Source organism: Crocodylus porosus, unplaced genomic scaffold (assembly GCF_001723895.1).
Source record: "Crocodylus porosus isolate Cpor-Errol unplaced genomic scaffold, CroPor_comp1, whole genome shotgun sequence".
Classification (NCBI taxonomy): Eukaryota; Metazoa; Chordata; order Crocodylia; family Crocodylidae; genus Crocodylus; species Crocodylus porosus.
In genome coordinates, this window is record NW_017728948.1 from 64,033,343 (window position 1) to 64,057,471 (window position 24,129).

At 43.9% G+C, this 24,129-nt stretch overlaps 1 protein-coding gene across 1 annotated transcript in view; it reads left to right on the plus strand.

Moving 5' to 3' along the window:
• The window catches only part of MANBA (mannosidase beta), a 91,233-nt gene that overhangs the window by 42,296 nt on the left and 24,808 nt on the right, over positions 1–24,129 (plus strand). Inside the window, exons 7-9 of the mRNA XM_019553233.1 lie at positions 3,279–3,389; positions 11,973–12,124; positions 15,254–15,371. Coding sequence (XP_019408778.1) covers positions 3,279–3,389; positions 11,973–12,124; positions 15,254–15,371 — 381 coding nt within the window. The remainder of the gene's footprint in view (positions 1–3,278; positions 3,390–11,972; positions 12,125–15,253; positions 15,372–24,129) is intronic.

The following is a 24,129-nucleotide window of genomic DNA, read 5'->3' on the forward strand; positions in this document are numbered from 1 at the left end:
CCCCAAACCAAACCAAAACTCTTCAATAAGAGGTAGGATATTAAAGTTTAGCACTCCTTTTTTGCTTTTTTATGAATTGTATTAAATTGTAAGTGAAAGAATGGAAGGTCATGCACAAAGCCTAGCACTGCACCAAGATGTTTTAGGCCTAGATTGGGTGAGCCCAGGGTATGCAACAGGGAGTCAGGACTTCGAGGGTTTTTCTTTGCTCTGGGCTTCGTGCCCAGAGAGCTGGACCCTAGTGAAGCTGACTTTGCAAATATTTACCTGACAGCACAGACATGGGTTCACTGTGCTATGTCCTGGAAGTGGCTGACCAGAGCAGGAGCTGATGGTATTGTCTATGTTGGACAGGGGAAGGGGTATCTGGGCCTAGATAGATTGCTAGAGGGGGAATTGATTTCACTGTTTTGTTTTAAAATAGATACACAGACATCTCATGGAATATGACCTTTTTACTGCTATGGATATCTAGCAGAAGGTCTTGTGAGAAAGTACCAACATTTAAAACAAATTAATTTAAAATGGGTATTAGGGTTTTGTCACAGGCTACCTTAAGACTGGCATAAGGTTTCTTAAAATATGAGCATTCACCCATTAAAGTGGGTTAAACCATCATAAGTACTGCCTAAATATTTTAAAGATAAGCCACCCAAAAGGAGATGTATCTTGGAAATGTTGTGTGTGTGCCATTCCAGGGTATTGTCTGAATGGTCAGGGGAGGTAAAACACTTTACTTTCATTCCTCCAGTATCCCAGGATGCACAGCTTCCAGCTACTTTACCTTTTCCTGCCTTCTGAAATCTAATGGCTCTCTGCCTCAGCCCTCCATTGCTGCAGAGAGCAACTTCTTTGAGCAGCTTAATTGCAGAGAGACCATGGAGCTGGGGAAGACTGCTGGTCTACCCCAGCCACTGGTCTTGCTACAGGGAGGCTTAACTTGAGTGAGGCCAGAGAAACCCAGGAAAGCTTGCTTCCCTTGGGCTCTCTGGTCTAGCCAAGCTGCGGCTCCACGCTGAGAGCAGGCTCACCACTGTCAGTTGCAGTGAGAACAGAGTGCCCCGGGGAAGCAGCTTCCTTGTGGCTTTCTGGTTCCAGCTGAAACTGGCGTGGCGGCTCCACGCTGAGAGAGGGGCCACTGGGCTTAAGTCCTGGCAGGTCTGCTCTCAGCACAGAGCTGTCACACCTCTGCAAGACCAAGTTGCTTCCCTGGGGCAATCTGGCCGTGTCAACCTCTGTGCTGAGAGCAGAGTTGCCAGGGCATAAGCCTGATGGCGCTGCTCTCAGTGCAGAGCTGTTTCAGCGAGACCAGAGAGTCCTGGAGGAAGCTATTTCCTGATATCACTGTGGTCTCACTGACACTGACTCAGGCTCTGTGCTGAGAGGAGCAGCCATAACTCAGCAAGACCAGAGACCAAGCAGCTTTCCTGAACTCCCTGGTATCACCAAGCTGCAGCCACTCTGTGCTGAGTGGGGCTGCTGGGGCTTAAGGCCCAGGGCCCCCACCCAATGCAGAGCTGCATTTCCTCAGTTTCCGTGAGACTAGATAGCCCTGGAGAAGCAGCTTCTGAGCTACAGGCCTCCCTCCCATCCTCCTACTTGGCTGTTGTCTCCATGCCCCCACTTGCCAGGCGCTCTAGTCATGTGGGTCTGAAACTACATGAAGCCTTCACCTGTGGCTGCTTTAAAACTGCCCCAACTTTATGACATGACAACATTCCACAGATTTCTGGCATTATACAGGTAACCTGTGACAAAGCCTTAGCCTTTACCTGTTTTATGTCTGCATTAGCCTGCATACTATCATGTGAAAATTTATATGATTAACCGTTATTTATTTTCTGTTTGGGAAGAAATTTATCCATGACTTTGTGGGGAAACTGCCCTTGGTGCAAAGGCAACAGTTTTATTATTCTTCCTCCACAAAGGTCTTTGCTGATTGAATTTGCAGCAGCTGGTTTTACAAGATATCCTGCAATATGCTTTCATGCATTTGAGCATACATGGGGCCGTATTCTATGTAACAGATATGCCTGGTGTATGCTAAACAATAAATCCAGGCCAGAAATATCTTTCTAGTCAAGAGCTCATTTCAGCTGATGTTCTAGGACTGAAACTACTCTAGGAACCACCTGGGGTATATAAGCTCCCTGAATTTTACTGAACATGTTTTCTTGCTCTTATAATTTGTTTTTCTTATCAGTTAATAGATGAGTAGGCATGAGATCATTAATAGCCAGTAAGAAAACTCCAGTTGTGCATAGGTTTCTAAAGCCACTCCATATTTGTATGACTTCTATGCTGCAATTTTTATTCCTTGAGTTTCTTGATTAGTACTTGCATACAAATTCTCGAGATAATTCCAGATTACAGGAGAAGAAATGTTTTTGGCTCCGTAACTGCTTTTGATAGGAAGGCTTGTAGCAAATTATATTGTTGTACTGTTCTCTGACCTAGTAACTGTTGTATGACTTTTGCTCACTCCTCATTATGTCCTGAATTGGCTACTGCGTACCCCACAGTAGTTGGTTACTGGAATGAAGATATAATTGGATGAAATGGATGCTCTAAATCTCATTCTGTCTGACTATGAAAGCAGGAGGAGATTAGTAAATCACTTGGAGATAGCAGAGGAGGTCGCTTTTCCCTGTTTTCCAAAACGTTTAAATTAGTAAATACAAGTGACTGATTTAAATAACAATATGAAGGGAAAATTCAAAGTTCTGAAGTCCGGGATGGAGATAGAGCCTTTCATTTAATTTAAAAACTTGATTTAATTGAACCTGGTCAGCGCAACCAACTTACTGCTAGCCTGACGCTTGTAAAGGTGATGGGTAGTAAATATTCACTGCCAAATATGGACGATTTTCTGAAGATATATGTGCCTGTTAGATGTGTAAGTACTATTGGCATTCAGTGAGAATTACTATTGTTATTCATGTTTCAGTGGCAAGGTTCAACCATAAATGAGCACTGTCTGTATATGCATGTGCATGCACACACACAGTAGTAGATAGACTGAAGAACTTGGGAAGGTGGGAGGGACCACTTGCCTTTTGGTGCCTCCAGACTTGGGGGATTGTTACCCTGCATACATCTAGGTCTCTAGGTGCTGGGGTAAGTGGTGACCCTGGTTGGGCCCTACTTGTAATCTCTCACTGCCACTTGTACCTGTAAAAGCTACTTTTCGATCCATAGTTGTGAGCTGTACCTAATTTCATGCAAATTGCTTCAAGTTTATCTTCTAATGTGTTTGGAATTTTTTTCCCTTCCTTAAGAGCGCTTCAGTGGAAACTTGGTGGCCTAATGGTCATGGAAATCAAACTGGATACTACATGACAACAACTTTCATCATGGAGGCAGGATACAAGATTGAGAGACTTTCAAAGGTACCCAAGTTCTCTTGATTTAATAGAGTTTATACTATGCTAATATCAGGAAGCTCACCTCATAAAATAGCAGCTCTCAGGGTGTGTTGTAAAACAATTTGCTAGACTGTAATTTGCATGCAAGACTGTTACTTAGAAACAGGAGTTGTGTGTGTGGTATTTTTTGTTTTTTGGGGTTTTTTTTAAGCTATCAAAATAATTTACATACTTGCTGTCAACTTTCACCTATGCTAATACCTGCATGTGGATTCAGACTTCAAGACAATTTATGATGAAGTGGAGATTTTAAGTGTGAAGGATGCTTATAATTTGTTTAAATTTTCATAGTTAAAAGGTCTGTTTGTTTAAGCTCTTGGAGATTTGTTATGTCACCTCTATGCGTGACAACATAATACATTCAATAATGGGCATGCAGTTTCCCTTTAATGGTTTTGTATCATTTTAAAAATGACATAAAATATACTCTCAATAAGTGAAGTTTATTTAGAACTGAAACTTCCAGTTAACCTGTGTATGCTCTGTGTCCGCTTCTTAAAAAATACCTCTTTGTAATGTGCTGTGAGTCACAAAGTTCAGTTGCTGGGGAGTACCAGCTGTGTTGGAAAACTGCAACCAGTGTGTTAGAGCAATATAGTATCTGAAATCTGAACTCCTCAGCAGCTTTGGGATATTTTATTTCATCCAGTGTAAATGAGTTTGCAACACAATTGTTGTATAAAAAAGTCTTTTTCTTTACTTACTAGAAGATTTAGCATTTAAAAAGCCACACGCAAGTCCTCAGCCTGTTGAATAATTCAGACAAAATTAGATTGGAACCCATACGGTATAAGCATATGGATGCCACTAAATAAATCTGTGCATTTACTTGGTAGTACTGACTTGTGTCGCTAAGCTAATTAGAATTCTGTGCTTCTGGAAATGCAGTGTTTATCACTGTAAAAAGTCCTATGGAAATGATTACCCTTTGTTGTACCTACCCTTATGAGCAGTCTCTGTGTTTACAGAGTTCTAAGATTGTTTCTGGAGCCATGAAGGTAATTTGTGATTAGTATTTGCAGTACAGTTCAAAGGGAAAGACAGGAATACAAAACAGCAGTGTAGGGATACATCCATATAACTGTACTGAGAGCTAAAGCCTGTCCTTACTGCACAGCAGTAGGGCAGCAAAGTATTTCCAGAAGAGCAGTTGCTTCAAGGTCTCTCCTGGTGAACTCATGGTCACTGGGCTTAGACCAGTGGTGCTCAACCTGTGGCCCATGGAGCCATCACAGCTGGTTTGCGGGGCTCCCCACGGGTCTAGAAATTTGGCAGTCAATATGGCCACCCTCCCTCCTGCCAAATCCCCAAACTCCCATTCCATGCATGGCCAGTTGGAGCCAAGCTAGGACCCTTCCCCTGTGGGGATGGGCTGTGACCCCCTCCCCCTCCTGCTTCTGGATCAGGGTCAGGCATGCCCCCTTCCCTCCTTGTGGAAACAAGTTGGGGCTGAATTTGGCCTGAAATCAGACTGGGCACTGCCAGTCCAGCCTGCTGGGCAAAAAGGTCGAGTACCAGCAAGGTAGATGAAGAGGATAGATGCACACATTTGGAGCCATTTCAAAATAGGAATATTTCCATGGGGCAGCAGCTGTTTCACCTGTGGACAAGCTGGGAATGACACAAATATAGCAAACCAAGCCAACTTCAACACTGCATCATCCAGGGTTCAAGTTTGGTTGATTTTGCTGCATTGCTATGATTCTTGGCTTGTCTTTATGTCACAGTTAGAACCTAACAGCTGCTACCCTTCTGAAATGGCTCCAAATCTATGCGTCTGTTCCCTGACTGGTTCAGTGACTCAGTAGCTTTTATAGGCAACAACCTACCTTGTCAACAGATAGTCCAAATAACGGGTAAGACACTGTGGCCCCTGAGGCTGATTAGTATGATCAAATCTGCAAATTGTCTTGGTCTCCGATTTCATGTCCAGGTTGTTTTTAATTTTTTTTTTTAATTGAGGGATAGCTACTCTGAAGTCGGCAATGAAACATTCAGGGAGGTTAAAAAGTTCTGCCCCCAGCTTTTGTGTGTTTCTGGAACTGATGTGGAATCAGTGTCCATTTGTGCTTTTGTGTCGGGGTTAGCCCACTTGGCTAGTGAAGACAGCAAAGTGGCCCTATAAGCAGGTGGTGGCTGAGGTGACATTAGTGCGGGTATATATGATGTTGGCATTCTCTCTCCCTGATTCCTTTCCTCTCTCTCTGTGTGTGTGTGTGTGTGTGTGTGTGTGTGTGTGTGTGTGTGTGTGTGTGTGTGTGTGTGTGTGTGTGTGTGTGTGTGTGTGTGTGTGTGTGTGTGTGTGTGTGTGTGTGTGTGTGTGTGTGTGTGTGTGTGTGCATTTATAAATAAAAAACAGCTTTTCTTTCTGCCAGTCCTTTTATAGCATCTGACAAAATAGGTTAGTACTTACAAAAGCTCATGCTTATCTGAAACAGTCAGTCTCTAAGGTGCCATCTTACCCTACTTTCTGTCTGACTTCAGAGTTACATAGCTTTGCGACCTCTGGAGCACTTTATGCAACAGAAGAAACTTGGGGCATGTCTACATTTTCAGCAGCAAAGTGCTAGACAGAGCCTGCCTATCTGCTCCTGCTGAATGCACATCAGCCCTTGAAATGAGGCACTGAGTATGCCCTTGGGGTGTCCTGGCATTAAGCTTGAGACCTATGTTTCTGGGTTGCAGAAAAGCAGCAGGCAAGAGGGTTTGGAAACTAGGATGCCCCCATCTCCTTATTTCTGGGGCTGATGTCCCTGGAATGAGAGTGAGTTGGGTGGAGCTTGTTGCCTCATTGGGCTGTGGTCTAGATGCACCCTTTTAGGCTCCTTTTTAGAAACAAAATACATGGCAGAATACCTGTTGAGGTATGTTTATTACCCAGTAGACGGCACCTTTGTTAGTCCACTGTGCACTTGGCACATTAGCTCGTTTTCTTCCTAATAGCTTAACTGGGAGTGGGCAAGTGGGGCACCAGCCCTGGGTGCTGACTTGATAATGGAGGGGGCACCAGAATTGGAGGCCCTTTGGGGAGTCAGCGCCACAGTGGTGGCTCCAGGTGGGTGTGGGGAACCTCTTGCACCTACCACACTGCAGCTGCTGCTTTTCTCACTGCCAAATTTCCTACTGGTGATCATTGATGGCAGTGGGAATCAGCAGTGCTTGGTGGTCATGGAAGTGGGAGATGCAGGAGTGCCCGCCAGGTTTACAGAATGCTGGCCCAGGGCATAAACTTTGCTAGTTAGACCTTGGCTTTGTCCGTAGTAGGCTGGAGCTCTGGATTGGCATCCTTCTCTTTAGCTTTACATGGTAGGGGAAAAGGCTGCATGTATAACCTCTTCCCCTTTTAACTCTTCTCTACAGTGTAGGTAAAGATTTGCTCGCACATCAATAGACAGGGTTTTTTGCTGGGAAGTGGCAGAAAAATGGTGGTGTTTCCCCAGAGATGCAAAAACTTTTAAAGTGTTTCAGGAGCGAGATTGTTCTGAAGTTCGTGGTTTGAATCTGTTGCTGCAGCTTTTACTTTTTACAGCTTTATTTCATTTAACTATTTAGAAATGATTTTCTCTCTCATTGCACCCCCCCCACCTAAATAAGGGTGGGTAGAGAAGTGGGGGAAAAGTATATGCATGTGTGTGCACACACACATGCACGTTAAGAGATGTAACATCCAATTTCCAGCTCTCCATTGTTAGCATTAGTGCAGTCCCTTTTGCAAATTGGAGGGGTTTTAGGGACTGCTTTCACCTGCAGTTGCTTCCTGCATATTCTTACCTTGCTTTACACCTTCCCTTAGAACAGTGTAGCCCAAAGCAAGGACATTCTTACAGGAGGGGATTTTAGCTGCTTTCCATCCCCTTTCAGATATATCTTACAACACAGCCAAGACCAAAAGAGGATTTTTTTTTTCTTGTTAATTTAAATAGTTCCATTTGGAATTTTTCAGAAGAATGTAGCATAAAACCCTGGTCAGGTGGTTAGAATAGGTTGTAATTGTTTTTTCAGTGTGTGAACACTTTAGCTGTTTGCATTATGTGCAGTCCTTTCCTGGTTATATCAAACAACATATTTATTGCCTTTTTTATTCTCTTTTTCTTTCTGTGGAAAACTCGTTCTTTCTCCTGTGTTTATTCCTGGACTCTCTTTGTCTTTCCTTTCCTCTCTGCACTCATTTGTACATCATCTTCAGAGCTCTTGTTTGTACTTTGTGTCAGTTTTTTAGTGCTTTGAGGTTTTTAGCTTGTATAGTCTTTTCTCACCCCCATTACTTTCACAGTGCCTTCCTGTTTGCCCCTAGTCCATCTTGGCATTTATATTCTATGTATCACCATACACTCATTTAGAGGGGCATCCTGCCATTCTGTCACTGTCACTTTTTGACTCTGGGTCTCTTCCCACCTTTTAGTTTCCAACTTAATTTAAATGCCACGAAGAAAGAACATCACCAGATACTGAGAGGTTTTGTTTCCTGTAGTTGACGTTATTTGTTTGACAAAGGATGGGAATTTTTAGCTAGTTGGTTCTTTTTCTGATAAATATTGATGGTTATGAGAGGTGCTGCATTTAGCGAGACAAACTTTTGTTAAGCATTTTAAATTGAACAAGTCTGTGTGTAGGACATGACAGATTCCAGGAATGCTTCTATACTAAGCCTAAGCCCCAGCTTGAATACCTCAAATGCATTATTTATGACCTCTAACCCCTCCTGGAAAGGGATGACCATCTCAAGGTAGCCATTGGAGATGAATGTGTCCTGGCTTATAGACTGCCCCTCAACCTTAAATGGCATTTCTCGAACAACAGACTAAGTAACTCCTATCCTCACTGAGGCACCAGGCTTTGCAATGGACCCAAATGCCTGCTGTGTCCCCACATTAAGACAGACCACATCATCAGTGGACCAAATAGCAAGGAATACAGCATCCAAAGTTGATTTGCCTGCAGCTCTACCAATGTCGTATATGCTGTCACCTTGGACAGACAGAGTGATCCCTATGTACAAGAATGAATGAACACTGATCTGATATCGGCTTCAGAAAGAAACAAAAGCTTGTGGGTGGACACTCCATCACTGACCTCAGGATTGTTGTTCTCAGGCAGACAAATTTTAAAAACTAGTTTGAACAGGAAGTTGCAGAACTAGAAACCAGCCACAAATAGGGCTGTGTTAAGTATGGTTTAAACAGGGGCTAGGGATTCTTATCCCATTACCTGGATTAGCTTTTGTGACCCCTTTTAGTCCTATGGGTTCTTTGCTTATATGCTCCCCCCCCATGCTTTCTCACATGTTGTATTCTAAGCCAGTGTATCCCTACCTTTTCCAGCCCATGGCACACTTAGATTAATAAACATTTTCTGTTGCACACTGTTAAGGCATTTTCCATCCATATAAGCTCATTGTAACTAATTGCTGCAGCACACCAGTTGGGAAATACTGTTCTAAGTATTCACTCCACTTTATACTGTTCTTTATGCTGTCATTTTACAGTATCCAAAGAAGTAAACTTGGATTCATGAAAGCTTATGCTGTCTCTGTCTCTATATATACCTTTGCTGTCTATAAAGGTACGGACCTACCCTGTCTTCAAGCCTAAGGCCATCATACTGTAATCAGCTGATAAGAATGCATATAGGATAAAAGGAAATTAAATAGGGTAAAGGAGGTTCACCTCCTTCCCCCTTAGATGGCTGACATTAATGGCAGCCAGTGTTGAATTTGCCCCCTTGTAGGGTAAGGATAAAGCAATATATCCAGACCTTGAGATGGGAGAGTACCTGTAGACTCATACAACCCATCCTTGGAACCAAGGATTCATGAGGTGGGGTTTCACTATCAGAGTGTTTTGGATCCTCCCTGGGGACCAGGGACAGGGCAGGGAATGAAGAGCATTGCAAGTATTGTAATTTGATGTGGTGGGGGTTTGTTTAGCATTGCCCTGAAGCCCATGCAACTATAACCAATTCTTGCAGCTTTATACAAGCAGAGGGATAGCCTGAAGTCAGAAGGTCTGAAGTTGGATAGCAAGGTAGAATCAGAGAGCCATTAAGTTTCCACCCTGCCAGGCTGGCTCTGCCCCCTCCCACTACCTGTCAACCTACCCCCCCAGTTCCCTCAATCTGGCCCTGCCACTGCCCCCCAGCCTGGAACAGCCCCCATCCTGCAATGCCCCCAGCCTAGCCCTGCCCAGTGCCCTGCCTCCTCTCACTACATCCACCCTAGCCCTGACCTTCCCTCCCACAACCCTGAAGCCTGCCCCTGAGTTAAGCCCCACCCCCACCTGTCGCAAAACATCATGCCACGCTCAGCTCATTCCATCAGATGCACTGTGGCTCACAATATCTTAATGCATCTTTGATTTAGTTAATCTATACGGTGCACGTCTACCTTGGCTTTGTGTTGCTTTAGGCATAACCTTCCTGTAGGATTCTGCTCCATTCTGTAACTTTCAGAATTGTTCCATGTTTCTTTTCTTTCACATATGTTATTGGTCATTGGTGTGACCCAGGAAGGTCAGTCTTTGGTGAGTAATCTATGATCTCTGCTCACACAGTTAATGGTATGGATTGTCTCTACATGGGGTCGAAATGAATCCTTTCAGTTGCTAAAGTGAAATTAAACAAGACAATGTTATTTTCCCTAACAGTATCTAAGATTAAGATGAAGAATTGCAATGCTTAAGCATATGTGAGCGTCATCAGTGGTCCTTCAGATTTCAGCCTTTGTTTGACATGTAAAGCTAGTCTGAACTCCACTTTACTCCAGTTGTCGGGTATATCGGTTGCACTTACTTAAACTTTCTCCTACTGGTACATTTCTGGGATACATACTCATCCCTAGCATTGTCCAGTACAATTCTAGACCCTACTGTCTTGAACATGTTACAGCAAATAGCCATGAAGAAGATGTGGTTTGTTCATTTAAGCTAAAGTTCAAAAGTTAGGAAATCCCCAAATTCTAGCTGTGACTCTGATACAGGCTTGTCATTTTAGGTTTGCTGGCTGCTATTCCTTGGTTACCTCCCATCATCTCATTTGAATTTATTTAATAAATCTGTATATCTGGAATGTTGAGCAATTGGAAGAAGCATGTATGTATTGGTACTTCTGTTTTGTACACATAAAACAAAATGGGTATTTTAAATATAAATCAGTTGTATTTGAGAAAGGAAAACAAGAAAGAAATATCAGGTGCAGTCTTCCTGAATGAGATGGTGTCCATGCTGGTAACATTCTGCATTTGAACATCAGCTTAAAATGTCTTCAAGTCTAGCTGCTCCTGCAGTGGACTGGGGACAACTCCAGTATATTTTTTACATAGACTTGCTTCTCCGTACAGTCCTACAGATGTATTTAACAGTTCACTTCTATATGGTAGTGAAATTCTTTACTGCATACTTGTTGATGCAAGTAGAGTATTGTTCAATACACCGCTGATACAAACAGTGGCAAAAAGATCCCATCTCTTTTCAGTCTTCTTCCATGTCCAGCAAAAGAAGAAAACAGCTTGCATTCTGTAGTTATTATATCTACAGTACGGTAATCAACTGATTTCCTTCTACAGATAATCTGGATGATACATTGGATGTGCAACTATAATGGATACTTGGGCTTCTGCTTGATGAATGATTGTCTGACCCCCAGTAACTTAAATTAACTCAGTGGTTAATTATTGGAGCTAGTCATTGTGGTGTGCTTGTGCCAAGTACACAAATAAACTAAGATGTCCAGAGAAGTCTGTCCCTCTCCAACTATTGACAGTATGCATGCATTGTCTTCATTCTCCTTCCTCTTCTCTTTGTTTTCTTCTTAATTCTCATCACAGAATGATTTCCACAGGGAAAGTGTCATTACTGGGGCAACTAATCTTAGTGAAAAGATGAGGCTCAAATTTTGATGTGGTCAGATTTGGGCTGAGCATTTTATTAACAGCCTTCAAATGCCTGAAGGGTGATTATAGGGAAGATGGGATGGAGATGGGCTTTTTCTCTGTGGCCATAGGGGCAGGCTAGGAGAAATGGCCTTAAACTGCAGCAAAGGAAATGTAGGCTGGAGATTAGGAGGACCTTCCTGAAAATGAAGGTAGTCAAGCATTGGAGCAGTCTATGTAGAAGAATTGTGAAACCTCCATCCTTGGAAGTTTTCAAGAGCAGGTTAAACTGATATTAGGCTGGATTGGTTTAATCTGGGATGATCCTGCCTTGAGCAGGGGGCTGAACTAGATGACCTCATGAAGACCCTTCCAGCCCTACTTTCATAGGGCTCTCCATATATTCATTTGTTCATTCTCTTTCTCTTTGTAAATTAGAAAGTTTGGGGAATTTCTCTAGTTTTAGTCTCTTCTTAAAATGAAAGCAACTTAATGCTGTGGGTATAAGACCACACTCAATGGCTTCCTTAGCAAGTCCCCTTTTTACTTCTTTTAAAAAAATGGCTCATAAATGCATTGACCTCCTAATAATATTTGAAGATCAAAGATGGGTGTTTAGATCTCTTTCTTTATATCTTCCTTATTTTGGCTGTTTTAAAAATACACCAATTTTAATCCCCCAGGTGTATTTTCGAACAGTGGAACTTGTTGAAGAGCCTATACCTGGCTCACCAGGTTTGAGCTTTTACTTCAGAATCAATGGACTCCCCATTTTCTTCAAAGGATCCAACTGGATTCCAGCGGATTCCTTCCAGGACAGGGTCACCTCTGATATGTGAGTCATATTCATAAAAAATATTCTTTTTATATATATATATATAAATTATTTTAGGAGGGGCCAGATTGTGCCTGTAAGCAGATCATTTAGCCTGCTGGCTTCTGCAGGAAAATTCACTCCCTTATGAGCTCCTCAGCCAGTTCTCCAAACCAAAGTTCAGTAAACAAACAAACAAAATGAAATCCTTTCTCCCCTCCTGGACACTAAGAAAAGAGCTTCTTTTTTGCAACTTGCTTCCTCCCCTCCTTCCCCTTGTTCTTTCTTCTGGAAGTTTTAAAGCTCCCAGTACAGGGGCGGGCAATTATTTTCGGCAGAGAACCACTTACCAAGTTTTGACAAGCTGTCGAGGGCTGCATGTGTAGACCCGCTTCTTGACGGGTACCTCCTGGTCACCATCTTGTGACTGGAAGTCCTGGCCCCTAACCCCTGACCTTTGCCACCAGAAGTCCCTCCCCTTGCCCCTGGAAATGCTCCTTTCAGCAAGGGGTTGCCATCTCAGAACCAGAAAAATACCAAATTCTATTCTAAAAAGCAAACATCTAAAATTCGATTTAAAAAAAAAGTTTTATCCTGGTTTACATGTGTTTGTATAGTGTACATAGAGGTGATTGTATATAATAGTTTAAAATGAAGTCTTACTCTTGTATATTGTGGAAGGTGGGTATAGGTTTGAGGGGTGCTGTGGGGGTGTAGATATGTGGGTGTGTCTGAGGGGGTGGATAGGTGTGGGGCTGTTGGGTGAGGGAGCATGTGGGGGTATGTGTGGATATATGAGGTGTGGGGGTTATGGAGTTTGTGGGGGGCTGCCTGTGGGGAGAGGGTGGCTGGGGTATGTGAGGGGATGTAGGTGTGGGGGTCTGTGTGTATGGCAGTGCAAGGGGGTTGTGAGTGCATGTGTATGGTGGTGTGTCCATATGGGGTTCACCCTGCAAACACGCACTCCCTCTCCATACACACACTCCATGGGGTACTGGCGAGGTACTATGCTCCCTGGTCCGGCGATGGAGCCGGGATGCATGTGATGCCGGAGCAGGGCAGGAAGGCAGGGAAATGGCTGGGGCTGGGCTGCTGCATCCTGCTGAGGCTCTCCCTGGGTCCTGCTGCCCCTGTCTCCTGTCATCTTTGACAGGCAGCCAGGAGCAGACAAATATTTTCTAAATTTTTTAGGGGCCCCGCAGGCCAGGCAGAATGGCCCGAAGAGTTGGATGTGGCTCATGGGACGTATTTTGCCCACCCCTGTCCCAGTGGGACACTGTTAGCCAACTGCCCTACAGCTGAGCTTTCTCTACAGGGTTGACTGTTCTTCCTGAAAGGGACATCCCACCCTTCTACACTGCCCCTCCTTATTTAGTTTGAGTAGCATTGATTTTTTTGAATGGTCTGGTCTCACTGAAATCAGTAATGGGGCAACTGAATAAGCAAAGCACTCTTCATTGTGAGAAAAGGGGTGCAGAACCAGACTAAAAGGTGAAGAAGACATTTCTAGTAGTCTTGGTGATGAAGCCTCCAAGGGACTGGTTCTTCTTCCTTTAGTCATGTTGCCTACACTGGTCAGATGTCAACTCAACTCAACAATGGCTATGCTTGTACTTGTACTGCTCTGAAGTGCTACAACAATGCTAGGAGGCACAGATAGTCATGCAAACTTTCTCCTCGCCCTGCCCTCCCTGCTGAAGTGCTACAAAAGTGCTGCAGAGGTGCTGCAAAATCATTCCGGAGCATGTTTTCTAGTATAAGGATAATAGGTTGCTTGGCCTCTGTGGGCTCTGCTCCTTCCCCTACCAGGGCAAGGGAGCTCATTTTCTGACAGCCTGCCATGCCATTTGGGGCATGACAAGCAGGGTTTGAACCCAGCCAGGATTGGGCTGTCAGGGAGCACAGGGCCGGGACTGGGCTCACTGACAACCCTGTTCCTGGCCCCTGACCTGTGCTTACTGACAGGTGCAGCCCAGCTGGGACCAGGCTGTCAGTGGCTGTGGGACCAGAATGGCCTAGTCTCAGTCCTGCACTCACTGACCACCCAGGTCTGCAGGAGAGTGGACAGGATGTGCTCCCATGAGACTGTACTTAGTGACTGTTCACCCTGCTTTTCCTCCCTCCCCCTTGGAGCAGTGTTCAGAGTGGGGGAAAAAGTGGAGTGCTGTGGCATGCTGGGGAGAGCAAGAGACTTCCAGTAGTGCTGTGATGCATTGGACACACGTTGCATGTGGCATTAGAAAAGACAGTGCCACAGAGAAGTTCCTGTTTCAACCAGCAACATTTCTGTAGTGCTACAAGGGGCCTGCAGTCTGTCCCCCTAACCTTTTGAAGGGCATTTGTAGCACTGCATATCCATGGCTTCAGAGTGACTAAGCCTGGAAGAATTGGGTCCAGCTTTAAAATAAGTCTTTAAAAGCCATTATTGGCTTTCTTTCTGCTTTCACTTTTGTAATCATGCTTTGCAGAACATTGGGAGAGAACAACAAGGTTCCTAAGAGCTCTTAAAGTGGTTGGAAAGAGTTTCAGATATTAGGTGTACAAAGCAGGATAATATTTAAAGGGAAAAGGCACTGACGTAACTAGGGTGGGGAACCACCTCAGATGCTAGTGGGAGCAGGGGTGTGAGAAAAGTGGCTTTTGCCACAGCTGTACAATTGTGGTGGCAGCAGCAGCAGGGAGTCAACGCTGCACCTGGGCACTTGGCTGCATTCTTATGCTGCTGAGCAAAGGCGTTAACAGTTTGTAGGAATGTAGTTGATAAATGGAGCATAATCTGGGAACTTGTCTGCTTATTTTAAAGACTGATCCTTCAGAGAGAGCTGCTGCATAGTGCTTACCGTCATGGGGATTTTCCTTAGATCATCTAGTACATGTCAGCAGGAGTGAACACTTTTAGTTTCAGAAATTCATATTTGGCAATTCAGTGCAAATCTATACAGATTTCTGGGATGCCTAAAGAGTCTGTTTTTGTCAGTTCCAAGTCTTAGCCTGTCTGCCTGTGATAATCATCAAACTGGATATAATGAAGAGTATGGGTCTAGCTGTCTTTTAGAAGAAAGTTACAAGCTGGGCACTTTTCTCCAGACTGAAGCTCGGTGGTGTAATTTCATAAAGCTCTTACCATTCTGTTCTGTTTTTATCTGACAGATTGAGGAGCCTCCTGCAGTCCACAGTTGATGCTCACATGAATGCACTTCGGGTGTGGGGAGGAGGAGTGTATGAGCAAGATGAGTTCTATGATATCTGTGATGAACTGGGAATAATGGTAAGAAAATTAACACCACAACTATTCCGAAATGAGAAGGAAAATGCCAGTTGAAAACATAGTAAGGTAGCAGTTACCCTTGTGCATCTGGGCTACATTTTTAAAAAGAATTAATGCTTTTGGAAAGTTTTAAGGGCATGGTTTTCAGGTGGTCAAGTGCTCGGCACTTTCTGGAAACAGGGGTCCTTTAATGCATCTCAAGTTGAGCACTGAGCAGTAAGCAGAGGACTATTGCTCTGGGATAAGCAGTTTAGGTGTGGGACTGCCTTGAAGAGGCTTTTCTCTGCTAGTGACTTAGGATAGTTGAAGATGCTAGAATATTTGCCTAGTGCTTGGTGCATGGGGGTGTGCGTGTGCGTGTGTGTGTGTGTGATTTCCCCCACCCCCCATGTTGTAGGCTTTTTTTTTCTCTCCTCTCTCTCATTTTGTTCTTTTTTTTTTCTTCCTCTTCTGGAGAGAATGAGTGACAGGGCTTTCTCTGGGTAGGGCTGGTTTAGGTAACTGAGGGGTGGAGCTAGACTAGGCAGCCCCTAATGAACAGTTGGGGCAGCAAACAGGATAGCAAACAGAGAGGGATGTTACTTAAGGAGTTCACTTGAGGAGTGAGCCAGGGAACAGGAGATTGTGGGTGGGGGAGGTATGTACATATGCACATGCATGGGCAAGGGTCCTGTTCCTGTTGTTTGGCATGTAGGTTCTTGTGGTGTGGCTCTTTTTTTTTTTTTCCCCCTCCCCTCCCTTCCCTCTTCCCCTTTTTTTCTCCCTACAGTATGAGTGTTGTCCAGGGAGCAAAGGAGACATAACTGGAGTCTGGGTCAGCTGTGTGACCTGTATGGGATGTGCCATGTTTGTGTTCCTCCCAGAGGGTCAGGGGCACTTCATTTGCACCAAGTGTAAGATGGTGCCTGTCCTGAAGGAGAAGCTCAAAGACCAGGAAGATTACTAGGACAAGAATTACATGAGGCTGGTGTAGGAAAGGTCAAAGGGCAATCAGGAGAAATAGCAGCATGTGACTACTTGACGAAGGAGGGGCCCCAGAATTGAAGGATAGCAGAGTGAAGTCTGCAATTGTTTTCAATTACTCTGTTGAGGAAAAGGCAGAAGAGATGATATCTGCAGGCATGAGGCAGAGGAGGCAGCAGCTTAGAGAACAGGAAGTGCAAGGCCCCAAGAACAGGGGGTCCAGGACTGCTGCACCAAGAAGGAAGATGAGAGTGGTGGTGGTAGATGACATCCTTCTGCAGGGGACAAGAGACATCAATTTGTCCAGATTTGGGGGCCTGGGAGGTGTGCTGCCTGCCTAGGGCCTGACTTCATGATGTCACAGAGAGACTTCCAGAGCTCATTCATCCTCAGAACCACTACTTCTTCCTGCTTGTCCATGCAGGCACAAACAATATTGCCAGGAATAGCACCGAACAGATCAGAGGTGATTGTGAGGCTCTTGGCAGGAGGATTAAGGAGCTTGGAGTTGTCATCGATTCTTCTTGTGGAAGGTAGAGGGTGCAGGCAGAGACTGTCATATCCTGGAAGTGAACGCTTAGCTGTGACGGTGATGTTGAAGTGTAGGCTTTGGCTTCTTCAACAATGAGTGGATGGAGGACCGCTATCAAGTGATGGGCTCTATCTGACAAGAACATGAAAGAGCATCTTTGGGCATCATCTGGTTAACCTGGCAAGGAGGGCTTTTAACTAAGTTCCAAGGGGGTAGTAATCAAAACTCTCCAGCAACAGAGTGCACAATCCAGAGGAGAAAGGACTTGAAGAAGTAGTTCAACTCTGAGAAAGAACCAGAGAACAACAGGACTGCAACAAGTGGCACAAAAGGAAAGCAAGGAGTCAAAATGCAGACTACATTCAATGCATGTATATTTCTCACATTTGTATGGGGAATAAACAAGATGAGCTGGAAACTGCCGCCTTTGAAAAGAACTGTGACCTGACTGGCATCACCAAGACCTGGCGGGACAGCTTTTATAAGGATTACACTCTGTTTGGGAAGGGCAGGGTTGGGAGAAAGGGTGATGCTGTTGCCTTGCATGTCAAAAACACATTCCTTGATTCAGGAAGAAAAAATCAACAAAGCAGAATGCGTTTGGGTGAAGATGAAAGATGCGGCACCAATATAATGGTGTCAATTTATTATAGACCACCTAATCAGGAAGAGGAGGTGGATGAGGCACTCTTCAAGCAGGTGACAAATCTACCCAACAGCCAAAGGATGGTACCAATGGAAGACTTCAGTTTTCTGAGCATGTGCTGGAAGAACAATGCAGCCAAACATAAAATATCAAGCTGGTTCCATACTTTTCAATTTCTTTATCAGCGACTTGGATGAGGGGGTAAATAGCATCCTGCTCAAATTCACTGACAACACCAAGATTTGACGCAAGGTGGCCATGCTAGAAGGGAGGGACAGGATACAATTGCACTTGGACAGGTTACAGGGGTGTGCGACTGTGAATAGGATTGGATTCAATACTGACAAGTACAGAGTACTGCACTTGGGCAGGAAGAACCAGCAGCATACCTATAGGCTGGGGAACTCCCTTCTTGAAAGCACAGTGGCAGAAAGAGATCTTGGAGTCATCGATTCTAAAATGAACACGGGCCACCAATGTGAGGACGTGGTCAGCAAGGCTAACCATGCCTTGTCATGTATCCACAGATTCATCATGAGCAGGTCCAAGAAGGTGATCCTCCCCCTCTGTGCATCACTGGTCAGGCCACAGCTGGAGTACTGTGTCCAGTTCTGGGCATTGCACTTCAGGAGGGATGAGGCCAGCATTGAGAGGGTCCAGAGGAGGGCCACTTGCATGATCAAGGGGCAGCAGAGCAGGCCCTATGAGGAGAGGCTAAGGGGCCTGTTCAGCCTGCACAAGAGAAGGCTGAGAGGGGACCTTGTGGCCATTTATAAACTTACCAAGGGGGACCAGAGGGGATTGGGTGAGACCTATTCTCCCAAGTGCCTCCTAGAGTAACAAGGAATAACAGCCACAAGTTGATTGAGAGCAGGTTCAGGCTAGACATCGAGACGAGCTACTTTAGTCAGGGCGGCCAGGATCTGGAACCAGCTTCCAAGAGAAGTGGTGCTGGCTCCTACCTTAGGGGTCTTTAAAAGGAGGCTTGATAACTACCTGACTGGGGTCATATGAGTTTAACTTAGTGGGAGTCATATGAGCCCAGTATTCATGCCTGCCCAGTGCAGGGGGTCGGACTTGATGATCTGCTCATGTCACCTTCAACCCTACATCTATGAATCTATGAAATACACTAGAGGATGAGTGCAATTCAGAAGGATCTTAGCTCTAGACCAACTTTCCAATCTGTTAACAGGATGAAGTTCAGTACAGACAAATGCAAAGTGCTACACCTGGGGAAGAATAATTAAAAATACATATATAAAATTGGTGATTATTTGCTGAATGGCAGCACTATAGAAAAGGACTTTGGAGTCTTGGTAGACCATGGACTTGATACAAGTCTGCAGTGTGATGCAGCTACATAAAAGGCGAATGTGGTGTTGGATTGCATCAATAGAAGCATTAGGTGTAAGACATGGGCGGTGATGGTGCCTCTCTGCTTGACACTGGTTAGGCTTCATCTGCAGTACTGTGTGCAGTTCTGGGCTCTACATTTTAAGAAGGACATGGAGAATTTAGAGAGGATCCAGAGGCAGGCAGCAAAGATGTTCAAGAGCTTGGAAGGCAAGTCATATGAGGAGAGGCTGAATGAGGTAGGCATGTTTAGCTTGCAGAAAATGTGCTTAAGAGTTCAATGTTGTATCAGGGTCAATGGTAGTCTTATATAGAGTTTAGATCGTGGTTTGTATGAGACGGTTTGGGTAGGGATGATCTTTCTTCAGGCCGGGGTTTGGACTAGATGACCTCTGGAGGCTCCTTCTAGCCCTACTTCTCTATGATTTTATGATTCTACTCCAAAGTACTAGTTATTTTTGTAAATTTTAGCTTCTTTCTGTGTGTGTGTATGTGTGTGTGTGTGTGTGTGTGTGAGAGACTGTATGTAAATTTTAGCTTCTTTGTGTGTGTGTGTGTGTGTGTGTGTGAGAGAGAGAGAGAGACTGTATGCTCCAATTTCTCCACTTTAACATTATTAAATTATTAGGTATGGTTCTTTAAATTTCCCTAATGCATATATCTGTCATTGAAGAGGAAACTTTGATGGGAAAAAATATAAAATATAGACCATGCACAATATAAAATTGCACTTGTAGTGCCAAAGACATGAAGCAGTAATTAAATATTTAGAATGATACATTGTTCTACTGCATCACTGCAAATGTCACAACTGTCACCTGGGTTATCATCAGAGATTGAATCTGGGACCTCCAGAGTTGAAAGCAGGAGTCATTACAGCTTGTGGTAAAGTAGTTAATTGGAAACTAGAGCACTTGCACAAAATGATTTCTTCCCCTCTTCCACATTGCTATCACCCCCTCCACCCCCCAGAATGCTACATTATGTATATAATTCTCCTACTGGAGAGAACAAATGAACCATGTGTGATGGATAATAGTTAGGTCAGTGAATGTGCTACTGAGAGGTGCTCTTATGCTGCAATAATGAGTGAAATAGAAGAACTGACAGAGCAGAATATAATCCTTTGAAGTGGGTGTAAACAGAGGCTCATAGCACACACAGGAAAGCGTGTTATAGAAATACATAATTTAAAATCTTTAAAAATGTTAATTTTGAATCTCAAGCCCCACTTGAATTTTTTCCTTGCAACCAGATTGTCAAACTTTTTACTCAGTCTAAGCACTTACTCATGTGAAGGCAGTCTGATTGAAACCTCTGGGAATACTTGAGTAAGTGCTCAGTGGTGAGAGTAATGACTTCACAATCTGTCCCCTGATGAGGATTTAATACCCTGCTTTTTCTGGATTTTATATTGCTAGCTGTTTGAGTAATCCTTGTGCTGGTGGAAGTAGTCATGCTTTCCCTGATGTGTGAAGAATGATTTTACTTCTTTTAAAATATCCTGTTAAAATAACTAAAACTTTTTAGGTTAAACTTTCCAAAAATAATTCAACTTTGGCCTGAGACCAGGTATAGAAAATATCAGCCCCAAGGGACATTTCTGAGAGAGGTATTAGTGTAAAAGTAGCTGGAACAAGAACATTGTACAAATGTTCTGAGGATGTCAGCTGGGTAACTTTGAGTTCTAAAACTGCTTTAATGAAGTAGTGACTTGAGTGAATGAGGCTGGAGTTGCGCATGATGTTGAAGTCCTGCTTCATCTTCAATGCAGAATGTAGGAGAAACATGACATCGCAATTTTAACAAGGGAACCAGTGAATTAACAGATCATATGATATGGCTTTCTGCTATATGTTGGTATATGCATATGGGAAATGCAACCAAAAAGAAAAGGCTGGACACGCATATCTATTTGAGTCATCTAAGTGATTTCCCTCAGTTTTAGAATAATAGAAAATGAGGGTTGGAAGGGCCCTTAGGACATCTTCTAATCCCACCCTCTGCTCAAAGAAGGACCATCCCTGCCAAGGCTTTGTCTAGCTGTGTCTTAAAAACTTCTGAGGATTGAGATTTCCCAACCTTTCTGGGTTACCTGTTCCAGTGCTTCATCAGCGTCCTATTAAGAACATTTTCCCTAATCTCTAACCTAAATTTCCCTTGCTGCAACTTGAGATGGTTGCTCCTTGTTCTGTTATCTGCCACCACTGAGAACAGTCTAGCTCTACCCTCCTTGTCATCACCCTTCAGGGAGTTGAGGGCTGTTATTAAATCCCCTCTCAGTCTTCTGTAGACTAAATAAGCCCAGTTCCCTCAACCTCTCATGAAGCATGTTCCCCAGCCCTCTAACCATTTTTGTTGCTCTCCACTGAACTCTTCAATTTGTCCACATCCTTTCTGTAGTGGGGGGCTCAAAACTGGACACACTACTCCAGATATAGTCTCACCAGTGCCAAATGGAGGTGAATAATCACTTCCGTCAGTTTGCTGGCAGCACTCCTGCTGATGCAGCCCAGTATGCTGTTAGCCTTCTTCACAACAATGGCAATCTATTGTCTCTGTTCAGTTTATTATCCATGGTAACCCCCAGGACTTCTGTAAAGCTGCTGCTTAGCCAGTCAGTTTTCAGCCTATAAAGGTGCCTGGGATTGTTCTAGCATAAGTGCAGGACTTTGCACTTGTCCTTATTGAACTTCTTGAGATTTCTTGTGGTCCATTCATCCATCCTTTTTGTTTAGGTCACTCTGAATCGTAGCCCAAGAGTCCAGCAGTTCTACTGCCCTACCCAGCTTGATGTCATCTGTAAAAAGTTTTCAAAGCTTCTGAGCAGTTGCTGTTCTTTCATTTGCTGGTTCTTGGCCCTTATGTAAGCTCTTCAACTTTTTGTCTTTCCTGTGCTCATTACAACATCAGTGCTTCATGTAGCAGCCTAAATTTGTGCCTAAGGGCACCTATACACGTGCTGGATGTCTGGTCTGACATGTGCTAATTAGCATGTGTCAGAGCAGACTTGATTAATCTAGTCTCCCAGAGCATCCTAATTAACATGTTCCATCAGACTCCATGTCATGTCTGTTCAGCATCCTCACACTTCAGAATGGCAGCAGTGGCACTTTAACTAAAGCTTGTTGCATGAGCTTTAGTTCAAATGCCCCCACCACCATTTTAAAGTGTGGGATGCTGAATACATGTGATGTTGCAGGCACTTTAATTAGAGCAGCTCCAAAAGCACCCCCTTCCTCACACCCTAAAAGACTGAGTCCTTTCTTTTGAAAATTTGATCTTGGGAGAGTCTTCTATGAAAACCAGGTAAGATTAACTTTTAATGCTGATCAATTCTTCCTTTGCTTTTCCTGCTTTCTTGTAAAGAATTGTAAGTGATTCCAAGTCAAGTCATGTAATTCAGTAAAAACTGAAGGAAAAGGGAAGTTATGGCTCACTGGTCCTAAAATTCTGAGTACGGAGTTAGACATTTTTGATGTAGTGTTTTTAATAAAGGGTATTTAGCTCTAGGCTGTCTCTAATGGAACCTAATCAGTTTTAAGGGCTTGATCCTGCACTGAATACTGTGCTTGTTTCTATCATAATTTTTTTTTGATTTCACAATTCATAATAGATTTTTTTTCAGATCTTTCAGAGAGATGCACTGAAGGAATGCATCTCACTGCAGGAAAGGCACTACCTGGATGGCCTCTTGGCCTCTTGCCTAGAAAGGTGTGCTGCCATGATTGGAGCAGGGCTTTTCCCACATTGAGGCTCCTGAAACACCATTTCTCACCAGAGCTTTCTCTTTGTACCCTGTAAAGAGGTTCTGTTAAGATACTTGAAGTCTATGATTTTGAGAGAGGCATATGGTAAGGGTGACTGGCATCTTAGAGACTAATTGGTTCAGATGAACATGAGATTTTGTAGACAATAACCTACTTTGTCAGATGCTGCAAAACCAAGATCGACAAGGAAATTTTCCTTGTCTCGTTGCAGTTATTTCATTTTTTAAATTTCTTATTTTTAGAATATTAATGAAATGGCTTTTTTGGGGTTGTTAGATTGTGCAACTAACAGACTAGATGAAATATATGCTTTTCTTACCTTTGTTGTCCCCTTTATGTGAAGATTAAAGTTATGATTTAAAGATGCTCTCTAACTGGAGGCTGACAGGTGGGGAATTGGGAGATGTACCTAACTAGCTAGCTGCTGCCTGAAGGACCAATTGGTAGCCAATTTTTGCTTCAAAATGATGATGGAGGTGCTTTAACGAGCGTTAGTTAAAGCACTCCTGCCACCATTTTGAAGTATGGGGATGCTGAATACATGAGACGCGGAGGCTGCTGGAATGAACTAATTAGCATGCTCTAGCAGACTTGATTGAACAAGTCTGTTCTGATACGCTGTAATTACAGTACATTAGAACAGCGTCTCTGCATGTCTGTAGGCACCCTTGGAGACTAACTGGTTCAGAGAGGCATGAACTTTCATAGGTGACAGCCTGCTTTGTCAGATACTATCCAACTTAGTCTCTGTGATGCCATCCTGCCCTGTAAGTGTCAGGGATCTCAGGATTTTCTTAGCAGAGGATGTTCAACTGTAGAACTACGTACAACCTTGTAACTGAAGTCTGGGTCAGAGCTAATCAAATACTGGCATGCATCTACTGAGGCATCTCGAGCAAAGCTAAGAATATCATCCTCCCTCTCTACTCGGCCTTGGTGAGACCACAGCTGGAGTTCTGCCTCCAGTTCTGGGTGCTGCACTTCAGGAAGGATATGGAGAGGCTCAAGAGAGTCCAAAGGAGGGCCATGCACATGATTAGAGGCCTAGAGAGCAGGTCATACGAGGAAAGGCTGAAAGATACGGGACTGTTCAGCTTGGAGAAGAGCAGACTCAGAAGGGACTTGCTGGCAGCCTATAAGTATATCACAGACATAAATCAGGGCCTGGGGGAACATCTGTTCACCAAGCCCCTCCAGTGGAGGACAAGAAATAATGGGCACATGCTGAATGAGGATCGCTTCAGGCTAGACATAAAGAAAAACTTCTTTACAAGTTGACTGTCAGAGGTGGTACAATCACCCACCCTGACAATCTTCAAAAAGTGTCTTGATGCCCATCTTGCTGGGGTCATCTGATTCCAGCAGTCTTTCCTGCCCAAGTGCAGGTGGGGTTGGACATGATGATCTGTAAGGTCGCTTCCAGCCCCTACCAACTATGGAACTATGAAACATTTACTTTATATTAGCATGTACCTCCCATGTAAATTAGCA